The sequence below is a fragment of the Malus sylvestris genome, chromosome 2 (assembly GCF_916048215.2).
Source record: "Malus sylvestris chromosome 2, drMalSylv7.2, whole genome shotgun sequence".
NCBI lineage: Eukaryota > Viridiplantae > Streptophyta > Magnoliopsida > Rosales > Rosaceae > Malus > Malus sylvestris.
In genome coordinates, this window is record NC_062261.1 from 22349370 (window position 1) to 22373331 (window position 23962).

Below are 23962 nucleotides of genomic sequence, written 5' to 3' on the forward strand. Positions count from 1 at the left end.
ACATCTTCCGGAGGAGTCTATAAGTATTAAATCAAGATTTCAAAATTTAAATAAATTAATCTGGTTTCATTGATGTGATTCATGTGTTGTACAATAGTTTGATGATTCTGAATTGTTGATGTTAATTTTTTATTAGAATGTTAATATAAAGATTAAGGAAACACCTACACTATATGAAATGTCAACATCTAATTGGTAATGGGGTATGTCGTAAACTTTACATAAGGACTCGTATTTGTTTTTAGTTTGGTACCAATAAGAAAAGAATGAACACTTGGTTTATAAAGTTACACAAAATTTGATGCTATAGAAAAAAAAAAAAAAAAAAAAAAGGAGTTAGAAAAAAGTTTAAAATTAATTTGGAGTACAATCTCCATCCTTCCATCAAAGAACAATGCATCCAGACGTTGTTTTTACTACTTAATATTGTATCTTAGAATGTGAACTACTATCAGTCAATAACATAATACGTTAATCGGTAACATTAAGGGTCCGTTTGGTGGGCTGGATGGGATTGAGCCTTAGGGATATAATTGAATTGGCAGGGATGGGTTACATAACTCATGTGTGTGGTTGGGTTACATAACCCATCATATTTTCCCTTTTTTCGGATTTGTAGCAAATCCAGTCCGTGATACAATTTTTCTCACCAAACATTGGTTGGGTTATAAGTCTAATTTAATTGAAAATAACCCATCTTATCCGGTCTACCAAACGAGGCCCAAAGGACCATGTCACATGCACACTCAAAAAAAAATTTGGTCGAAGACCATACATTAAGTCCATAGTATGAACTTCTCCTAGACCTAACATTGCGGCTTTGCTGAAGTCGGAACAAGATGGCTTTTTATGGAAAAATAAATGGATAACTTGTGATATTTACAGGTTTCGACGATAAGTTTTTATAAAGATTTCATATTTTATAGATTTTTTTTTTCAGAGATAGATCTTTACATAGTGATTTATAATATGAAAAATTCTGATCATAAGCACGAAATTCTATGAATCGACAACGAAATATTTTGAGAAGGAATCGCTCATTATTTGAATAGTCAAGTATTATTCGTCTATGTTTATTCCCTTTTTATTTTTGTGAGACTTGAGACTTGAGAGAAAGAACAAGGATGTAAAAGGGTCATGGGGCGTAAGAGGTTTTAGGCTCAAATCTTGAGAATGGTGAAGTCAATACCAAATTAGGCTTCTTTTTGTGTAGCTTAGCCAAACTCTCTTTTCTCTTAGTGTAAAAATATCGATGTACTAAAAAAAAAAAAAAAAAAAAAAAAAAGAGAGACAAGTACAACAAAGGTCCAAAACCAAATAATCACATCAAAATAAAAAGGGCCACAACACACAAAATACAAAGGCCCAATACCAACCTTGGAGATCAACACATACAAACAAACCACAGAAAAAACCCTAGATAGCTAGGCTTCCTGGAGCTGCATACGACGTCGATGTCGCCGTTGCCGTCGCTGCCACCAGAGAACCACATCACAATCGTCATGATCAACCACCCTCCACGATCACCTAAGATCAGACCATAAGATAACCCATAATTGGTGAGGACATTGGTCACATCATCCTCCAAAGACCAACACCGGGATAGCAGCCATGAGATTGAAAAGGCATGCGGTAGAAAGAACCCACAAATAACATCGCTGACAAGGGTGAGCAACAGGAGTGACCAACAAGGGTGAACAAGGGTGGTGGTGCGGATACCCGAGCTAAAGCTTACACACCCTCCCAAAGATTCGCGACAAAATGCAATAAGTAGAGGTGGTACCCAATCCGAAAAGCTCTCATACGTCGGTAAAAAAGCCTCTCACATAGGAGAGAAAAGCTCTCACAGGGAGAGAAACTGTACTTTTATACCTTGAAATTTCACACCCAAATTTGAGTGAACTTACACACAAAAACTCAGCATTTCCGTACAGAGACGATAAAAATGACGATTAACGTACACAGAGAACAGCCGGGTATTTCGATTTTATTTTGTCTCTCCCTCTGTTTTTCTTTCTTTATTTCTTCCTTTTCTTTTACAATTTGGTCATCCTTGGCTAACATATGAATACTTCAGGGAAACAGAAAACTCCCTCAAGAGTCATATCAAGTGCTCACTCTGCCCTTTCATTCTCTCTGTATCCACTGTTCGATAGGTCGTCGTGAATTACGTACTCTCGGCTTCTTTGAGCGTGAACTCCTCTGCTCATGGGTATTCAGCCTACCCGAGGAACCACCAGAATGCATTTCTGAGGTGAGGGGGGCTCTCTTTGTTGCTGTTCAGTAGATTCATTGTCGGCCACGGAGACTGATGGTGAGACTGGAAGCACCATACCAGGCAACACGACAAGATCTTTTTTAGGTTCGATTAAACCACTGTTTTCTTGCTGTAACTTCAATCGGGCCTCAAATATTTGCCTTGGGACATTCACGTTCTACTACCATCTTCACCTGGACACATGCAATTATTCAAAACTTTCAAATGGCCATAAATTATGTTTCTGTTCTTCATGCATTTCAAAGTAAGAGTTCAGCATCGGCATGAAGTAAAATGACTCGACACAACCTGAATGAATCACGACAGAACCTTTATCAATTATATATGCACTATACTTTCTGATAATGGGTGGGGTAGCAACACCACAATTAAATGGCGGGGTAGAATTGCAGTGACATAACAGAAACTGAGAAACAATTTGAAAGAAGCGAGTTAACCGCTAGAGCTGCTGGTCTTAAAACCAGAAAAAAAATAGGTTGACTCTTCAATTGAATTGAATCAAAATAAAATTCCAATTCAAACTCAAATACGGATTGATGTTTTTTTTTTTTGTTCGAAAAGTCGTAAAATTGAAATGTCCTGTCGTAAGAAAAAAAATGGGAGAAGAGGAATAAATATTTTTTATTTAACGGCTTTCTTCATTTTGATGACTTTATCATACTAATTTCTACTCTACCTTCCCAGAGTTCATTCTCCAGGGAATTCCATTTAAACTATTCCAACGGTTTCCTTCCAATCTCTTTATTTTATGATCTCATTGGAAATCATATAAAGACAACTCTTATTTAATATAGCTATTTGTGCAAGTATTTTACGATTAAGAAGTAACTGTCTCTTGTACAAATTGTGTATAAATTTACTATAACTAAAGTATACTTTATTCTCGCAAATTACTGCATTTATCCGAGTGATCCACAACCGACGAAAATCTCTCTTTTGTCTACCTCTATCTCGATGAGCCGAAACCAAAGCTCTTATTTTATGTTGAGTAATAGTACGAGTAATATGGATTTTGACTTTGATTCCTATAAATTAAATAACCACTTGATCACCACACAAAAAAAAATTATGAAGTTTTATTAAATTAATACTCTTGTTAAATATTAAATTAAGACTCTAAGGCTCTAATCTAATTTTCATTTAAAGGAAAGAAAGCATGTAGCCGAAATAACTCACTCAGAACGCCCTTTAAAGGATTACGTGGTACGATTGGATCGAATAAGCCCTTATGGAATAAATATTCAGCCACTTGTGAATCCTCAGGTACTGTCTTATTCAATGTTTGTTCAATTACTCTTTTACCTGCAAATGCAATATAAGCATTGGGTTCGGCAATAATGATATCTCCCAACATACCAAAACTAGCCGTCACCCTGCCTGTGGTAGGGGATGTAAGGATTGCTACATAAAATAACTTTTTATTTAATTGATAATCATATAAAGTGGAAGATATTTTAGCCATCTGCATCAAGCTCAAGCTTCCTTCTTGCATGCGTGCTCCTCCGGAAGCACACTAGAATAAGAGGTAAAAATTGATTGGTAGCATACTCGCCCAAACGTGTGATTCTTTCACCCACTGCAGATCCCATACTACCACCCATAAACTGAAAATCCATAACACCAATTGCTACGGGAATACCATTTAGTTGACCTATGCCTGTTTGAACAGCCTCAATTAACCCTGTATTTTTTTTATAAGAATCAATACGATCTTTATAAAGTTCCTCCTTCGAATGAAATTCAATGGGATCCAGAGAGACCATGTCTTCGTTCATAGGATCCCAGGTACCGGGATCAATCGAAAGTTCGATTCTATCAAAACTACTCATTTTCAAATGACATCCACATTGTTCACAAAACCATTTGAATCATTTCCATTACTTGATTCAAATGGTTCTCACAAATTCAAAAGATATCTAGTTATAATAGAATTCCAATTTATTTATTTTACTTAAAAGAATATAAAAGACTCCTTTTTTTATTGTACAATCAACCATTTTTAAAATCATGGGATTTCAATTTCATTTTTTGGTTTACTCACAAAAACTATCGAAAAATATAATTGGATATAATAGCTTCGACCTTGTCAACTGATAATGATAAAACGAAATCGGGTTAAACACCAATACCTATTACAGGTAAAAGGATAGAGATCGAAACAAATAATTCTCGCGGTCCAAAATAAAAAAAATAAGAGTTTAGGGAATTAAAAAGCTTGTATCCATAGAACATCTGGCGTAACATAGATAATGAATTAATAGGAGTTAATATCATTCCAATTGCCATTACAAAAGTTATTAATATTTTTGTCATTAAAAGATATTTTTTACTAGTAAGTATTAAAAAAAAAAACTAACAATTCGGCAACAAAACCGCTCATGCCCGGTAATGCAAGAGAAGCCATTGATAAGATATTGAAAGTCGTGAATATTTTGGAATTGCGATAGCCATTCCGCCCATTTCGTCGAGATAAACAAGACGTATTCTATCATAACTCGTTCCGGCCCTCTGGTAAAATGCCCACCCGTAATCCAGCAAATAAAGTACATTACATAGTCCGTTTTAGGGATTGGCGACTTACCCATTCAGTGACTTTGGCACTGGATGTTCCAAAAATGGGTACTATCGGGTCGGGTGAATTGAATTCAATAATAGACGCCTGTTGGCATTCCAGCATTCCTTCTCCTTTCAGGGCCTATCCGAAAGAGAATCCATTACTTATTGGTCGTGAATATATGAATAGGATGAACCGCCCTGTGGATATCTTTGCTTCGGAACAAAACAATTCGAATTAGTCGATCAACTGAAATGTGTCAGAAGAGTCCTCCGAATATTATGTTCTTGGATTAGTGATCAGTTTATATATTTTCGAATATGAATATAGAAGAGAGGATAGGCTCATTACATTATCCATTAAAAAGAATATGTGAATTCTCAAAAGGAATTATATAATAAATAATTAATATGTAAATTTTAAAAATGTAAATTTTTAAAATTTTTAATAACAAATATAAATAATAAATATATATAAATAAATATATATATATATATATATAATTATATAAAATATAAAATAATAAATATCTATATATTATAAATATATTTTATATTCTAATATATTCTAAATTCTAATATATTAAGATTTTAGTTTATATAAAGATATTTTAGTTTATATAAAGATATTCTAAATTAATAAGTTATTATATTATTAATTAATAAGTTATTTAATGGAATTCAAAAATTTAATTGTAATGCAGGTTAATTTAATATAGATTAATATAGATCAATCTACAATAGTATCATCATATTCCTTTTCTATATATATAGAAATCGATTTAATTACGTATATATAATATATATAGTGATAATGTATATTATATAGTATCCCAATTCTATTTCTTTGCTTTATCTATTTGTATTTAATTTGTGTTGATTTCAATTAAATTAATTTGAAATAATCGAAAGCTACTTTTACGATTAGAATTCCGAGATTTCTGATTATTTTCAATATGAATCCCGATTGAAAGAATCAATGACTTCTTCGTCGGGAATGCTAACTAAAAGTGGAGCACGTACTCGAAGTCCTGAGTATGAAAAACTTTACGGCAGACGGGGCAGTTTCCCATACTTTCTTCCGAAGCTCCACATTTTTCTAACAACAAATCATCATTATTTAGAAATTAATATAATACTGTACAATGTTACGCATGACATGTAATTTTATTAACATCCATGTTTGGCTCAACCTATACAAAAAAGACACAATGCAAATGGTTCTATCACATTTAGGAATTATATTTTCTTAAAAACCAAAAAGTTTACTAAGAGAGCTTCACAGGTGACGTGGCCTATAAATACGTGACAGAATATTTAACTAAATAAATAAATAAATAATAATAGTTAAAAAAAATAAATAATAGAAGAAAGAAAACCTATCATAGGATAAAAAAAAGAGGACAGTCAGCTATCCTTAATCTACACAAAAGCATGCAACAAGCACACCCTTAAGTGCACGAGTGTTGAACACCACCAAAGGCACCACCCATGTGCCTACCACAACAACGGGAAAACTATAATACTTGGGCCAGACGATTTTTGGGGACTTTAAGAGTGGACAATACCAGTAACCCGATTCTCCTGTCTTACAAATCTCCCATACCACTGCCCATACATATTAGAAATCGAAGCTGCGAAGCTCCAACACTAACCTCATCCTGTTGGCCACACAAATCTGAATCTGTTTTTCTTTCTCAAGTTTTTGAGGAAAGAATCCTCCTTGAAGAACTTATCCACAAGAAAACACCACCCTCGGAGGATCTGCACACTAGAACCGCTTCCATGCAAAAGTACAATAGATTTTATCCAATAAATCTCAACGAAAAGAGCGCACATCAAAAACTTCATTAAGTGCATTTCAGAGCGTCCACACTCACCACCAACTCTAAAACCATATAGAGCTTCCAAGAAACTATCAACAATTTCAAACCACCAACTCTAAAACCATATAGAGCTTCCAAGAAACTATCAACAATTTCAATCTCTGCTCACTAGAACTTCTAACAAAAGCAAGATTCAACTAAACCGTACCCCCAATCTGACCGAAAGAGTCCCTATCAGGGCAATTTTATCCCATACAACGCAAAGCATCCTACCAGAAACAAACTTGGATGCAAAGTCAATATCACTTCCCTTGCATACCGGCCAAATATTCTATATAAACCTCCAAATCCTTTCAGACACTTCTCCACAAGTCCACACATGAGTCGCCGTCACTTCCTGTGTGCTTCAGCCGCCAAAAAACTTCCATATTTACAAGCCAACAAACAAGTCCATAATTGATTCCTCTACAGTTACACATAATAATTGGTAAGGGAAACACAAGTTATCTCAACCAACCAAGTGAAATTCAGGTTCGTTAGCCAACTCACCTGAAGAAAGCCTCTCGTAAAATTTTCCATGACTGGAATCAAAACAGACATATTACATAGATAACCTAGATAAAACATTAAGGTTCTCCTTAAGTTTTCTTTCCTCCCACACACTTCTCTATCCTTTCCATATTCAAATGAAAGACCAAAAACGAACCTGTTTATGTAAAGAAGCAGAGAGCTAACTCTGTACTCCCAATCAGCAGAAATCAGAAATATCTTGTGCAACTGGAGTCTGGAATAGTTTTTAGGCTTTTTATCCAAGGGAACGAACATTAGGGAAGGAAGAAGCAGAGTATCATAGGTTTCTGAGGTACCAGGAGTATCTTTCACTAGAGGACAGGGGCTGCCTGCTGGTCAATGAGATTGATACAACTTCTCACTTTGGTTCATGAGATTTACCAATAGAAGTGGTCCATGAGATTGTCAACCATCAATCATTTTGGCCCTTCTGTGAGAAATCTTGCTAAATAGAGAGTATTTTTGTCAAATCAACCCCTCTCTTTGAACTAGTGGTTTCTTCATTTCAATGCAGATTTTCATTGAGGGACCAAAATGGGACAATTGACAATTTCTAGGACCACTTCTAACGATTTTAAATCTCAAGGACCAAAATGAGGAGTTATGACAATGTCATAACCATTTTGCTAAAAGGCCTAGTTTTCTTTTGAAGATTTCAGTCTTATCCATCTAAACCTTAGACCCAATACATCTATGACTCATAAAATAAGATACCTCAAATACATTATTTTTCCCAATCTGCACAATTGAAAAATTGTATCATCTTTTAATGACGCATGTGAAATCTGAATAGATCTTGCAGTACTAGAGAACCACCCTCTAAGGTGCGCTATGGATCAACCAGCTAAGCACCACCATGACTAGATAAACAGAACTGAAAGAGGACGAACTCCTTTGTGGAGACCACTTGAGCAACCAAACAAACCAGGAGGGTAGTCATTCACAAAGGCAGAAAGTCTACAAGTACAAATACAGTAATGTATAAATTGCCACAACTGATTCCCAATCACCCAATTAACATAAGCATATCCCTTCTCTGTATCCACCAATTCACAAATGAAACTATTCTTCCCTGATCTGAACCTACTAATTACTCATTAGCAGTCAACTAATCCAAAATTCAACGCCCACCTACATGGGCATTCTGGGATCCCACATACTTTTATCAAGAACATGCTTCAGCTTATGCCTACATTACAAAAATCTTGCCAGTCATGAATGTAAACTGTAATAATAACAAACTACGAAATAATAAATACAAAAGCCTTCCATAAGCCTCTTCCAGATAACCTATCCCAATTCTCAAGTAATCCTTACGAATCATGCTACTTTGAAAGTTTGAAACATCAACATGAGAATGCATACTGTCCACACAACACCTTCTTCCCCTTCTTTTAAGGGACGTGGGTTGTTACAACTATATGTTTTCTTATGCAGATCCAAGTTAAGAACATATGTGTCAGTTGATAGATCAGACATTAATTTTTGAGATGTAGGACCTAAGTTCATCCAATCAATTACACAGCTATGGACTCACTCAACTTATTCTATCCATATCTTGATGTTTACATATTCTTAAGCTTGTATTTTGCATTAAATATTCTCTTGATGCTCTTTTATAAGTACATTTTATTTTTGGTAAGGCTTCTTTTTGTAAAACCAACCATATCACAAGAATCCCATATAAAGTTGAAGTAAATTGCCCAATTATCTCCTCAAGCTCTAGAATTCAACCTACTACCAAACAACTGTGACTCAAGTATACCTTTATGGTTTCTCAAGTCTTGACGCAGATGTGCACTTGATGAATCACTAGTATTTCATTTTTCTTCTTTTTGAACCCAACTCCACCACCTAGTAATGCACTCACTGCCACATTTTAAAACAAAAAAAGGAGAACACAATTTAAAATCAAAACCCTTAAATGTAATCTAACACCAATATATATATATATATATATATTTAGAGACTGCGTTACCTGTGGAAGCAATGGAAACAAGACATCAACTTCATAAATGGCAAAGCATTTTTCTGCTCATCTTCTGGGACCAAAGGATACAAACCCAATGGACAGTCTCCATCAGGGCATAACAGAGAGCTTTTCCACTGCTTCCTGAACACATATCTTAATGTATCAGTCTCCTGAATATGAAAGTCTGGGAGTGTCCACAAATGGTGCATATATCTCTACATTGGGAAGGGATAAAAACCACGAGCTACCACAAGACCGATATTTAAACACTCATGAGCATGCAGATTGCAGGAGCTACATAATGTGCAGAGTTTATCAAAAAATTTTGACAGTGTCACAAAGGAGCAATGTAACTCCGCCTGTGTAAGTTTATCTTACATTGCCGGTCCCAAGCCCGGGTAAAGGAGGAGGGGGAGGGCGTCAAGTAGTCGACAGCCAGCACTCCACGGTTACGTCGAATCCTTATGAAAATGAATCCAGAACGAAATCGCGCTAAAGCTAGGGCGTCACCCGTAAGTGGCGCGCTGTGTGGCCCGAGCACAGTGATAAGTGAGCAAGGGTCGTTGTATCTCCATCGGCACCCGGATGCAGTGTTAAATGAGCAAGGGGGCCATAGAAACTTCTTTTCGAATGACTCCAATCAAAGTTGTTTGGGAGCATATGCTCCTATCAACTTTACACATGACACACAAAAGAAGTACTTTGATCCTATTGGACGGGGGAGGGTGAAGAAGCTAGGACAGAAGGGTAGAGTTCGAGAAAGTAGAATGCGTTTAGGAACGTGGAATATAAGAACCTTAACGGGAAAATCTATGGAAGTAGTGGAAGTTATGGTGAGGAGAAGGATAAATATTATGTGCCTACAAGAAACTAAGTTGGTTGGTCTTAAGGCAAAGGATCTAGAAAACTCAGGGTTTAAACTTTGGTATTCGGGCACAAATAGAATGAGAAACGGTGTTGACATCATCGTGGACAAGACCTTGACACAAGATGTTGTAGATGTCAAGAGGGTAGGAGATAGAATCATGGCAATCAAGATTGTAATAGGACAAGAACTTATCAATGTGATTAGTGTGTACGCACCTCAAGTAGGGTTGGATACGAGTTCGAAGGAGAAATTTTGGGAAGACCTTGGAGACTTGGTGCAAGGAATTGCCCAGACGGAGAAGTTATTTATAGGAGGAGATTTAAATGGACACGTGGGCAGGGAGACAGGCAACTATGGAGGTTTTCATGGTGGCCATGGTTTTGGGGAGAGAAACGAGGATGGGGAAGCTGTTTTGGATTTTGCAATGGCATATGATCTCTTCTTAGCCAACACCTTCTTTAAGAATAGAGAAGAACATGTGATCACCTACAAGAGTGGGTCGTAAAAAACACAAATAGATTTTCTTCTAATGAGGAAAGGGGATCGTATAACTTGTAAGGATTGCAAAGTTATACCGGGAGAGAGCTTGGCTAATCAACATTGCTTGTTGGTGATGGATGTACATATCAAAAGAGTGAGAAAAAAGAACAAGACTTGGAAGTGCCCAAGGACTAGATGGTGGAATCTAAAAGGAGAAAAACAAGCCATTTTCAAAGAGAAAGTAATCACCCAGTATGTGTGGGATAGAGAGGGGAAGCTAGCCAAAGGTGGGATTCCATGGTTAGTTGTATCCGAAAAGTAGCAAAAGAGGTATTAGGAGAGTCCAAGGGCTTTGCTTCACACAAAAAAGAATCTTGGTGGTGGAATGAGGAGGTACAAACAAAGGTGAAGGCTAAGAAGGAATGTTGTAAAGCCTTATACAAGGACAGGACCGATGAAAATGGTAAAAGGTATAGAAGAGCGAAGCAAGAGGCGAAGAAAGCTGTGAGAGAAGCTAAGTTAGCGGCTTAGTCGATATGTATAAGCGACTAGATACCAAAGAATGAGAGTTGGATATCTATAAACTAGCTAGAGCAAGGGAAAAGAAGACAAGGGACCTAAACCAAGTGAGGTGCATCAAGGATGAGGATGGAAAGGTTTTTGCTACAGAGAACGCGGTCAAAGACAGATGGAGAGGTTATTTTCATAATTTTTTCAATGAAGGACATGAAAGGAGTACTTCTTTAGGGGAGTTGAGTAACTCAGAAGAGTGTGGAAACTACTCATTTTATCGTTAAATCAGGAAGGAAGAAGTGGTTGTAGCTTTGAAGAAGATGAAGCATAGAAAAACAGTGGGCCCAGACGATATATCGATCGAAGTGTGGAAAGTCTTGGGAGAGACAGGTATAGCATGGCTCACTGACCTTTTCAATAAGATTTTGAAAACGAAGAAGATGCCAAATGAGTGGCGAAAGAGCACTTTGGTGCCTATCTACAAGAATAAGGACGACGTACAAAATTGCATGAACTATAGGGGTATTAAGCTAATGAGTCATACAGTGAAGCTCTGGGAGAAAGTCATTGAGCATAGATTGAGGCAAGAGACACGGGTTTCGGACAACCAATTCGGGTTCATGCCAGGGCATTCAACCATGGAGGCAATCTATCTCTTACGAAGATTGATGGAAAGATATAAAGATGGGAAAAATGATTTACACATGGTCTTTATAGATTTGGAAAAAGCATATGATAGGGTCCCAAGAGACATTCTTTAGAGGATTTTAGAGAAGAAAGGAGTACGAGTAGCATATATCCAAGCTATAAAGGATATGTATGAAGGAGCAAAGACTGCCGTAAGAACTTATGAAGGACAAACCGAAAGCTTCCCCATAACTGTAGGATTACATCAAGGCTCATCCTTAAGTCCTTACCTTTTTGCGTTGGTAATGGATGAGTTAACAGGACATATTCAAGATGATATTCCTTGGTGTATGCTTTTCGCAGACGATATAGTGTTGATAGATGAAGCTCAGGAAGGGGTAAATGCGAAGCTTAACCTTTGGAGAGAAGTGTTGGAATCTAAAGGTCTTTGCCTAAGCCGATCAAAGACAGAATATATGGAGTGCAAGTTCAGTGCAAATGGAGGCCAAAATGAGTTAGGGGTGAGGATTGGAGATCAGGAAATACCAAAGAGCAATCGTTTTCGCTACTTAGGATCTATCTTGCAAAATAACGGAGAATTAGATGGAGATCTCAACCATAGAATACAAGCTGGATGGATGAATTGGAAGAGTGCATCCAGCGTGTTGTGTGACCGCCGTAAGCCACTGAAGCTCAAGGAAAAATTTTATAGGACGGCAATAAGGCCGGCGATGCTGTATGGCACATAATGTTGGGCGGTGAAGCATCAACATGTACACAAAATGGGTGTAGCCGAGATGAGGATGCTTCGTTGGATGTGTGGGCACACGAGAAAGGATAAGATTAGGAATGAGGATATCCGAGGTAAAGTAGGAGTAACCGAAATTGTAGGAAAGTTGAGAGAAAATCGGTTACGGTGGTTTGGACATTGCAAAGAAGGCCTACTAACGCTCCAGTTAGAAGATGCGACTACGGGACAGAGGTTCAGGGTTGAAGGGGTAGAGGAAGACCTAGGAAAACTTTGGAAGAGACTCTAAGAAAAGACTTAGAGTATTTGGATCTAACGGAGGATATGACACAAGACCGAGCACAATGGCATTCTAAGATTCATATAGCCGACCCCACTCAGTGAAGAAGGCTTTGGTGTATTACAATACGTTGGAAATAAAGCAAAGCTTATTTATTGATATCTCCGATAAGTTACAAATATGTACATATACATGAGTCAAAATAAACAAACAAGAGGGAGCCTTCACAAAGGTTGCTTAGGAGAAGTCTCAGCAGTCGGTAGAGCCCCAGAAAGAGAAGGCACCGGAGGGGGATCATTCGAAGCCTCAGTACTGGACAGAACCCTAGAAGGAGGAGGCATCGGAGGTTGATCATTTGGAGCTTCATTATGCGGTACAGCCTCAGAAGACGAAGTCAATAAATGCCTTTGGAACAAACCCACAAACTGCTGATGATCAAGTAAAACCTGACCATCAGATTCCTTCATCTGGTCAAGCTTCCTCTTCATGTTTGTAGCATAGTTATGTGCGAGTCGGTGCAACTGTTTATTCTCATGCTTGAGCCCTCTAATCTCCTGTTTGAGACTCATCACTTCAACCGCCAATGATTCAACTTGGCAGGTTCGAGCAAATAGACATTGGGCCATATTAAACACAGAACCTGCACATTGAACACTCAGAGCCAGAGAATCCTTAACAGCCAACTCATCAGACCATTTGGAAAGTAGTATGTTATCTTTGAGAGTGAGAAGGTTCCTGGCCACCACCGCAGCGGTCATATCATTCTTCATCACGGAATCCCCAACGGTAAAAAGACTAGTATGGGATAAGAAGGATGGGCACCATATGTTGTCTAGAGAAGGCGTGGCTGCCTCTTCAACAAGGTTCAAGTCAAAACGACGGTCGGAGGGACCAGCCATTTTCAAATGTGTTGAAAAGAGAAGAGGTCAGACAAATCAAGATCTTAGAAGTGCAAGAAGGGAGCTTCTATTGGTGAAGATTCAAGTGTGCTTTGGAACTTAATGCCAGCCTCTATAAAAATCTGCACTCGACGGAGCTTCAGAAATCGAAGAGGCGTTTGCTTTCTCAAAAGTTGGGCTGCTCAGAGACCACAAGAGCCGATCTCAAAAATCGAAGAGGCGTTTGCTTTCTCAAAAGCTGGGCTGCTCAAAGACCACGAAGGCCGATCTCAGAAATCGAAGAGGCGTTTGCTTTCTCAAAAGCTGGGCTGCTCAGAGACCACGAGGGCCGATCTCAAGAGGCACCTGCTTTTTTCAGCCTTGTCTGCACCTATCACATGCACACTCAGCTTTGCTGAAATTTACGGGCATTCTGTTGAAGATTTCTGGTGAAGTAGAAGCACGTGAATCTTACTGTTCAATCATTCACTTTTCACACGCACCATCAGCTCATGGGTACCACAGATAACTTTGTCAAAGATCTCTAACAAAATTTAGACATGTGAAGCTTGCAGCTCCCACTACATTGCTATGACCAAGAAGGGTAAAAGAATAGCAAAGAAACAGCACTAAAAAAGTTTAGACACATAAATTTTGAAGGTCTAGCTATCATATTATTACCCATAAGGGTAAAGGAACAGCACCATTGCTGGATAATTGGAAAGTCCCTGTGTGTCAACCTCTGTGCTTCGTGGCAAGGTAGACTAGCAAACATGCCCAACCTTTACTCACATTCGAGAAAACACTCCCAACAAGATTGCTTGCTCCAAAATCGAAGAGGCACCGTCCTCCGAATCTCGAGAGCCAGACTCCCAACATGATTAATTTCTAAAAAATCGAAGAGATACCGCTCTCCGAATCTCGAGAACCAGACTCCCAGCAGGATTGCTCTCTCAAAAATCGAAGAGGCACCATTCTTCGAATCTCGAGAGCCAGATCCCCGATAGGATTGTTTGTTCGAAAACTGAAGAGGTACCGCTTTCTCAACTTCGAAAGTCAGATCTCCTTGGATAAAGCTTGTCTGTAATCTTCACACGCAACATCAGCTTTCTAGATACCACAGACCACTTTTTCAAAGTGCTCTGACACACATGAAGTTGGCAGCTCCCACTACTGTGCTATGACCAAGCAGGGTAAATGAATAGCATTACTACTTGTTGTTAGGGAGACTCCTATATATGTCGACCTCCATCCTCAACGGACAGGCAGACCTGCAAAAATGCTCAACCCTTCCTCATATCTGAGAGGGCACTCCCAACGAAGCCTCTCGAAATACTCAACTTTCTTTCCCCCCGATAATACCTCTGCAAACAAGTTACACCAGAGCAAGAATATCTCATATCATCAGGGTTAAAAGAAAAAGTATCCCATATCATGCTTTTTCCCTGTCTTTTCCTTTGGTATTGTTCTTACCTGCAAGACAAGGAGAAAGAGAGCAATCAGTTAGCACTTGGAATCAAGCTTCTAGTCAGGAACTGACTGCCTGGAACCCCTTACATAATTACTTACCTGGCATTGCTCTCGATTACTCATCTTCAACATCTTATGCTTCTAGAGAAGATACCACATCTGCCTGAGGAACCGATAGGGAAAGTGAGAAGGATACAAGGAAGCATGTGGAGACAAGCGTAACAGAACACGTGCCGATACATCCACTACTTTGTCAACAGCAAAAGTATTCCATATCAGCAGGGTCGAACGTACTCTAGATTTGATGGACTTGTTTTGACCCTCAAATTCTTCAGTCGGCCTTATACTCTGGAGGAAACCAGAAAACCCTCCAGCCCAGTTCAAGAATAAGCTTGTGGAAAGTTACTTCTTCAAAAGAAAAAGTATCTCATATCATCTATTCTCCTTTTCTTCTCTTTATCCTTCATGCTGCCTGCAAGATAGGGAGAATGAGAACAATCAGCCGGAACTCGAAATCAAACTTCTGATATGGGACTGATTGCTTGGAGCTCTGATTACTTACCTTGTCTGTCACCTCTTTCAGCAGATCTCCTAGCTCGGCGACTTGGGGGACTCCTACTACATGTTTTGTATCGCGCTTAACCAAGCCTGAAACTACAAGTAAGCTTCAAGTGAAATTGATACATTACCTTGTGCATATCCATTAGTTAAAGATACCACCTCTGGATGGAGGAAGAGTACTTCTAGAGAAGATGCCACATCTACCTATAAGACAGATAAGGCAAGTGAAGACGATACCACACTTCGGTACTTAGAAGTTTCGTGATTACGAGATCATTCTCTCATAATATTTCCTAATGTCATTTGTACTAAATCATTCACTTGTACTCACTAAAGGAGAGCTTGAACCTATGTACTTATGTAAACCCTTCACAATTAATGAGAACTCCTCTACTCCGTGGACGTAGCCAATCTGGGTGAACCACGTACATCTTATGTTTGCTTTCCTATCTCTATCCATTTACATACTTATCCACACTAATGACCAGAGCAATCTAGCGAAGCTCACAAACTTAATACTTTCTATTGTACCAAAGTCCTCACTGATTTTGTGCATCAACAATCCTTAAGTCTTTACCTTTTTGCGTTGGTAATGGATGAGTTAACAGGACATATGTTGGAAGTATGCCCACAAAGCCACTCATTTGATGTAATAGCTTTTGGAATACTTATTGTATTAAACTTTTATATGTTTAATGAAGGGCAAAACTTATTGTTAATCACTATTTATTGTATCATGTGTTTAAGCAATAAGGGAATCCAAGGAATGTATTTGTTCTAAGAGATAAGTGATCTAATGAGTTAGATTATCGAGACCTTTCTCTTATGTTCATTCCTAAAACGTTCCTAGCCATAGGATTGCCAATTGGGCATTGACAATCCGCTAAGGTTAGTATGTGTTATATAGACTCAAACGTGAGTATGAACTAGTCTCAAGTCATTTGGTGTTGGACACTGAGACAAACACATAGGTGCTTGAAAAGGTAATCGAGTACACTGAACGTCGATCAAAAGAGAGTTCGAACATACATGTCATGTATGAACTCTAAAGTTGCAATATGCAAAGTAGTCCTTTGACCTGAGGCATCATAGATGTCTAATGGTTAGGTCCTTGATCTTTGATCATGTCAACGGCATTCCTTCGGATTGTCCACGGCATTGTTGGGGTCAAGCTATCTAGTCATGTAGGCATATGAATGCACAACAAGGGATCTCTAACCTTCCATGGTGGAAGGAGAATACTCTAAGATATGATTCTAAAGTCTTTGGCCAAAGCATATGAATATGACTTAGGAAGTTTGTTCCAAATCATATTCAAAGGAATCATATAGGAAAGTATCACATTGGATAGTAGACATGAAACAAACTATCACTTAAACAATGTGATTAAGAGTATTGTATTAGAGAAGGACCGTATTGCATTGTAGTTGTAACTGGATAGGTTCTCCAACCAATTCTACTTAGCTTGGGTAACCATGATATGCTGCTAGGTGTCACTCATGGTTTGTGGAAGCCCTGAAGATTAGCAAACACTAATCTTAAGGGAGAATTGAAATGTGGTTTCAATTCACAATCGATCGTTAAGAGTAACATCGCCCACTGCCTCGCTAATTGGAACCTAATGGATCGCACACCACATAAGGATGTTAGTGAAGAAATTATATGAAATGGATAAGCAATTAAATGGTTTAATTGAAGAATGGTCAAGATTAATTAATTAGTTAATTAATTATACGAAAGGTTCGTATTGGGCTTATATGTTGGTTTTGGGTTTCGGGGCCCAAAAGTGTTTTGGTCCACAAGGCCCATTATGTTTAAGTTGTATGACAACTAAAACAAAATGGGCAAATTAGCCCAATAACAAGGAGAGGCCGGCCATTAGGATGAATGGGCAAGCTTGCTTAATTACAAGTTTGCCACTCACCAAAGAAAATGTTATAAAAGCAACTTTATAGCAATTTTCTCATTAGGGTTTTCTAATAGAAATTGGGTGAAACATTTTTCTCTCATTTTCTACATAGAGGCCGGCCACTTAGAGGATTTTTACTAGCATCTAAAATCTCTCTAAGTCATCCATATCATCTTCACAATATACAACCTTGGTGAAGAGACTTAGAGACATCAAGCTTTTGATGTTTTTGGAGAACAAATCCTTTTTCCTCTAATCATCAAAGGAGCACTAAAGGGAGAAAAACACAAGAAGGATTCAAGGAGCTTGGAGGTGACTTGAAGGCCCTCCACTTGGGTGAATCCCTTGTGTAAACAAGGATGAGCTTCAAGGGTAAAGAATCACTAAATCTTTACTTCTCTTTAATGTTGTTAAAGAGTTTATTTTGGTTCACCATATACTAGGCTTTGAAAGTCATGGGTTTTATGAATTGTTTTTGGATGCATGCCTACTTTAAAGTGTTGATAGCTTGCATGTGTATTCAAATGTTCATACTTGTTCTTAGCTAGGACAAAATTTTTCCTTCAAGTACATATTCAAGATGATATTCCTTGGTGTATGCTTTTCGCAAATGATATAGTGTTGATAGATGAAACTCAGGAAGGGTAAATGCGAAGCTTAACCTTTGGAGAGAAGTGTTGGAATCTAAAGGTCTTCGCCTAAGCCGATCAAAGACAGAATATATGGAGTGCAAGTTCAGTGCAAATGGAGGCCAAAATAAGTTAGGGGCGAGGATCGGAGATCAAGTAATACCAAAGAGTGACCGTTTTCGATACCTAGGATCTATCTTGCAAAAGAACGGAGAATTAGATGGAGATCTCAACCATAGAATACAAGCTGGATGGATGAAGTGGAAGAGTGCATCCGGCATGTTGTGTGACCATCGTAGGCCACTGAAGCTCAAGGGAAAATTTTATAGGACGGCAATAAGGTCGGCGATGCTGTATGGCACAGAATGTTGGGCGGTGAAGCATCAACACGTACACAAAATGGGTTTGGACATGTGCAAAGAAGGCCAACTGACGCTCCGGTTCGAAGATGTGACTACGGGATAGAGGTTCAGGGCTGAAGGGGTAGAGGAAGACCTAGGAAAACTTTGGAAGAGACCCTAGGAAAAGACTTAGAGTACTTGGATCTAACGGAGGATATGACACAAAACCAAGCGCAATGGCGTTCTAGGATTCATATAGCCGACCCCACTTAGTGGGAAAAGGCTTTGTTGTTGTTGTTGTCACAAAGGAGCAATGTATTCGTATGTCAAATAGTTTTTGCGAAGTTGGCTAGAGCAGCAATAACCTCACAAATTAACACAAGCATTGAACAAGACGAGAGTTCCCGTGCTCTGTTCCTTATCGAATTTGTTAGATGTTTTTGCCTTTGAAAATGAAGACCCTTTGAATCTATAAGATCAATATATGGCAGTTCATTCGGATACTACCACAGAAGAGAGAACCAAAAGCATAAAACTTGGTAGGAAACTGAAAAGATAAGAGATTAAACCAGCCTATAGCAAATGATGAATACATAAATAATATTATTTTCATATTAATTGATGTGAAAATTATGTTGACACACAAATTAACCCTCTTTTTATCAATTGTAGCAAAGTATGTAAGTAGGGATCGTTCTAAACCGGGGATTAAGAGGGATTGCAAAATCACTTGAAAACTGACTCAAATACGTAAAAACAAGTTTAAAACACTAAACTAGACTCAAAGAATGCAAAACTAAACTTTAAAACACCAAAACAAACCAAAAGACTCAAAACAGCCCAAAAACATTCAAAACTGCCTTAAAACCACAATCTGGGCAGTTTTGAACACTAGACACAAACTTGGACGAAAATTGGTTTTAACTTGACCTAAGACACTTAAAAACACAAACTAAAGTGATTTCTAACTACTATGACTCAACTAAGTAAAGGGGGATTGATTTTGGACGAATTTAACTTTGAAAACAGAAACTTTGAAAATAAACTTTGACAAAAACGTTTTGATGAAAACTAAAATGGTGAAAGGCTAGTTAGAAGGTTCCTTCTCCACACATGAAACATATGCATACGACTCGATTTCCAATTACTCTTTCAATAAACCTTGAATGACAATACCCCAAATTAACTAGATTGACCAATTAATTCTCAGATTTCCCTAGATTCATTGAATTGAATGGGATACGCATTACAACCAAATTATTCTTATCAAGGACCCTAACTATGGAATACGCATGATAGAGACACATATCAAAGATCATTAAGTTCAATGGAAATCATAAGCATTGACGAGGCATTCATAACTATGGGATACGCATGTTACTCTTGCCTAGGATTTACTTAACACAATCGTGACTAGCGACTTTTACTACTTATGAATATAAGTTAATAACGATTAGGTGAAATTCCCTTATACTCTAGCATCAAATTCATGCATGCAAACTAAGTGTCGACCCTCAATCAACATACATAAACATGTTATCAATCAAATAGATAAGTAAACCACATTCACGATTCATGAAATCATAATTGGAAGAAATCAAGTCATATAAAACATATGATCATGGCTTTGAATTCCCCTCTAACTATAAAGAAATTAGTTCCTCATGTTCGCAAACAAACAAAGATAAATAAATCTAAACATTGAAACAAAGATAGAAAACACCTAGAAACGCTCCGACAATCCAACGTCTTGAATGGCATGCACGGCTCCAAGTTGTCTTCCTTCTTCTCCTTGCAAACTCACGGCACAATGAGGGATGATTGGTGAATGGTGTAGTGAAAATCTGGTAGAGGGTGGTGAGTGATATGTGCGGCAAGGCCTTGTATTTATAGGCTGAAAATCCCATCTCCTAGGTAGCAAAGGACAAGGTTTTAAAGGCCTAAATTGCATAGGATAATAACATACAATCCTACAAGGAAAACAAGTTAAAAACCCAAAGGAATTGGGAGATAATGTGCAGCACAAAGAGTGTGAAAAGATAAGGCTTCTAGAAACCAAAAATCCCAAGGGAAATAGGTATTAGGTGCGGCAAGGATCTAGGGTTCTAGAAGATAATGCAAGGCAGATTTTTAGGCTTCTAGAAAGGTTCCTAGGTGTCATCTTTGTAGGATAAGATAAGGCCTTCTAGAAATCCCATTTTAAGCATCCTAATCTAGTTAGAAACCCTCCTAAATGGCTGGAATGTGGATAGTTTAGGATTAGGATAAGATAGGATAGGATAAGGTTTATTTGGATAAGATAAGCTAAGATAAGGTTATGGATGAGGTTTTGGATAAGATACCTTATCTTGAGCTGATTCATTGGCTTTAATTCTTCTTCTTCATGTAGGAAACCTTGCTTGAGTAGGAAACTTCATATATCTAGGAATCCATCTTCAATTAGGACTCCTTTAGTGATTAGGAATCCCAATTCATTTAGGAATCCTTCATTCAAGTCATTTCCTTCTTCAACTAGGAAACTTTGTATCTTCAATTCTTCAACTTTGAAATGCCTTCCTAGCTTCACCAATTCCTCAAATTCGTCCATCCCTTGTGCTTCATGTGCATGAACTCCATTTTAGCCCAATTTTGCTCCAAAATGCTCCAAATTGCATCCTTTTGCTCACTTTGTCTCTAAAACCTGAAAACACATGAAAATAGCTTAAAAGACTAACTTAACTAAGAAAACACAACATAAATGCATAAGAACTAACTAACTAAGGCGCATAAATATGCTCCTATCATTAATCTTCACCTGAGAATCTGCTCGAATTCCCATAACAACTTCCACAAACTACAAGTAATAAGAGATTTTCACCATTGAAGCAAAAACAAAGAAGGAAAAGATTGCAGCTTTGCAATAAAAAACTAAACTTTTGCTCCACCAGCTCGACCTCTACGCTAACAAACTAGCAATCAAAGAAATTGAAACGCAAATCGCTGTTTGGCAGCTGAGAAAATTTCATAAAGCATAAAATACAAAAAAAAGGTTCCCTTTTGTTTCTTTCATCATATTTTCCCAGACTTTCTCAGCAACCAAACAGAATTCAATCCAAAAATTGAAAAAGACATAGGCGGTGCGAGGTTTGATATGGAGGTGGAGATGGGGAGGGTAGGATTGGAGAACCACTCAATCGCCCCCGTAGACTGATTGTATGGCTTCCAGTTTCGCCGCCACTTCTTCCTCTTATTGGGATGTAGCTATGGCCATAACGTACAGAGTCTTACAGAGTTGGATGTTTCTCATTCATCACTCACAATCTCATATTCTCTTTTTTTGTCAATCACAATCTCATATTCTCACTTGAAATAAAAAAATAATAAGATTCCTTCGTTTATAATGAGAAAAATGGCTGGGATAAAAAGGTGCAAATCCAACTGTTTGCTGAAAGAAGATTTTTAGCTACTTTTATAAAAAGAGTTCATTGGTACTATGGTCTAATGGATTCTTTCTCACAAGTAAAAGATTTTAAGTTTAATTCCTGTTAAAAGTGAATTTGAATCATATTATTGTTAGCTCATGGTAATACTAATCACACCACTTCCTTCTTGGTGTAAATAATTTTATTTGTTCAAAAAAATTAAATAAAAAAATGGAAACACCTAAGTCCAATGCTAGCTAAATTAGTATATATCTTAATTTTATAAATAGTAACTAGCCAAACTTTAGCTAGGAAGAGACAGAAATTAAAATTTTTGCTAATTAGAATCAATAAAATTGTATTGTTTGTGGGATTCAAGAGAAGAAAAAAGGGATTGGGATCCCAGCATGTAGATCCTACTAATCAAAAGATGTCAGCCTTCCAATTTCATCCTGCCATCAGAAAATGAATTTAAATGTTAAAAAAAATTCACGCAAAACAAGGCCATGTTCAACGCCTTTTTGCTCACCTTGAGCGCATTTTCAATTCACTCCAGCGCCATGTTTTTTCCTCTGAAACCTTCCACTCTCCTCTGTCTCTTTTCTCCAACTAACCAAAAGATGTTGCCATCCAATTTCCTCTTCGTTGCTTCGCGAGTTTCTATGCATACCCATTTTCATTTCGTCTCCTTTCTCCAGAAATTCGGAAGAAAACAAAATCATCATCTGAGCCTTGTAGGATGATCGCCATTTTGGGATCTTCGCCTTTGAGGAAGGTAGAGAGAGGGAAACGGTGCAGAGAAGAGTCTGGCCTGGACCCCTTGAAGTTTAGATTTTTCCTTAAGGGTGTTTGGTTGTTGATTTATGAAGATGCAGCACAAGAATTTAGTGAATGTAGGTTATTCATATTTTTCCTATCTACACTCATTCATAAAAGGATTTGTACAAATTGCTATGTTTTTGTGTAATTGAATCAATGAAATACTTTTATAAATAGACATAAGTTCAAAGCAAATGCATATCTATGGAATGTTTTCACTTGAAAAAATAACAGATCAGCAACATTGGTATTGATGAGACGCCTATTTCTTCTTAAGCCATTTTGCAATGACAAGATCAACGTTCTCCAACCAACTGGCCATCTAGATATTACAATTGGTATGCCTTTTCTCATGTGCATCATTAGTCACTTCCAGAAGGCAATAGTTCTTCAACCATCATCAGTCACTAGTTTGTATGCCTGTTCATTCTCAGATGTCCTTGTTGATAATCTAGTGAATACAAAACACAAGGACCTATATATGGAACCTTGCTGCAATTTAGGCTCTACTTGAATCTCACGCACACATGTCCACCACACTCTCAATTTTTGCTTCTTTCTCCACCTGTTCAATATATATTGTTTAAGAATTTTTTTGATAAGCATGACTTCTCTAAGAACTTTTATAGCATGACTACATAGAATACCTTTCATCTCTAATAGCCTACAATTATAAGAAACAGTAGATCCTTCCCTTTTCACCTTACGCTTCTTAGGGCTGGTTTGGTATTGCTGTGCTTTGAAAAAAAAACTGTTGTAAGAATAAGCGGCTGTGCTGTGAGAATAAGCGGCTGTGAAAAAAATCAGCAGAGTGTTTGGTAAACTTTTTTGTAAAAGTGCTTTTGGAAAAAAAAAACAGTCTGATAGTGGGTCTTTTCATTAAAGGAGCATTGTAGCTCCGTGTGCTTTGAAAAAAAAGTCAGTTTTCCAAAGCTACAAATAGCAGCTTCATCTTTTTCCTTTGATTTCAGCTTATTCTCACAGCAGCTTCCAAAATAAGCCATTTTTTTCAGTTTACCAAACACCTAAAACCCTCACAGCTTTTTTTCATGTGTGCTTTTTTTTTAAGCACCTCACTCCCAAACCACCCCTTAGACTTATCATCTAGTTCAACCGTGTATACAAAGATATTACCTTCAGCAACACAAATTCAATAGATTGTTCAAGCTGATCTTGAAACAATTTGGATATCGCTTTCATGTAAACTTCTCTAGCTTATTGCAACATTTTGATATCAAA

General features: G+C 37.6%; 1 protein-coding gene across 1 annotated transcript; it reads right to left on the reverse strand.

Moving 5' to 3' along the window:
* Positions 1 to 1300: 1300 nt before the first annotated feature.
* LOC126602246 (uncharacterized) lies at positions 1301 to 22584 on the reverse strand. Its single transcript, XM_050269077.1, is given in 11 exon segments — positions 1301 to 2435; positions 5851 to 5930; positions 7207 to 7238; positions 7364 to 7556; positions 8993 to 9096; positions 9206 to 9313; positions 9315 to 9340; positions 18869 to 19006; positions 21298 to 21336; positions 21613 to 21726; positions 22519 to 22584. Coding segments are annotated over 11 exon segments (1119 nt in total). The 3' UTR covers positions 1301 to 2216.
* Between the last annotated feature and the right edge of the window lie 1378 nt (positions 22585 to 23962).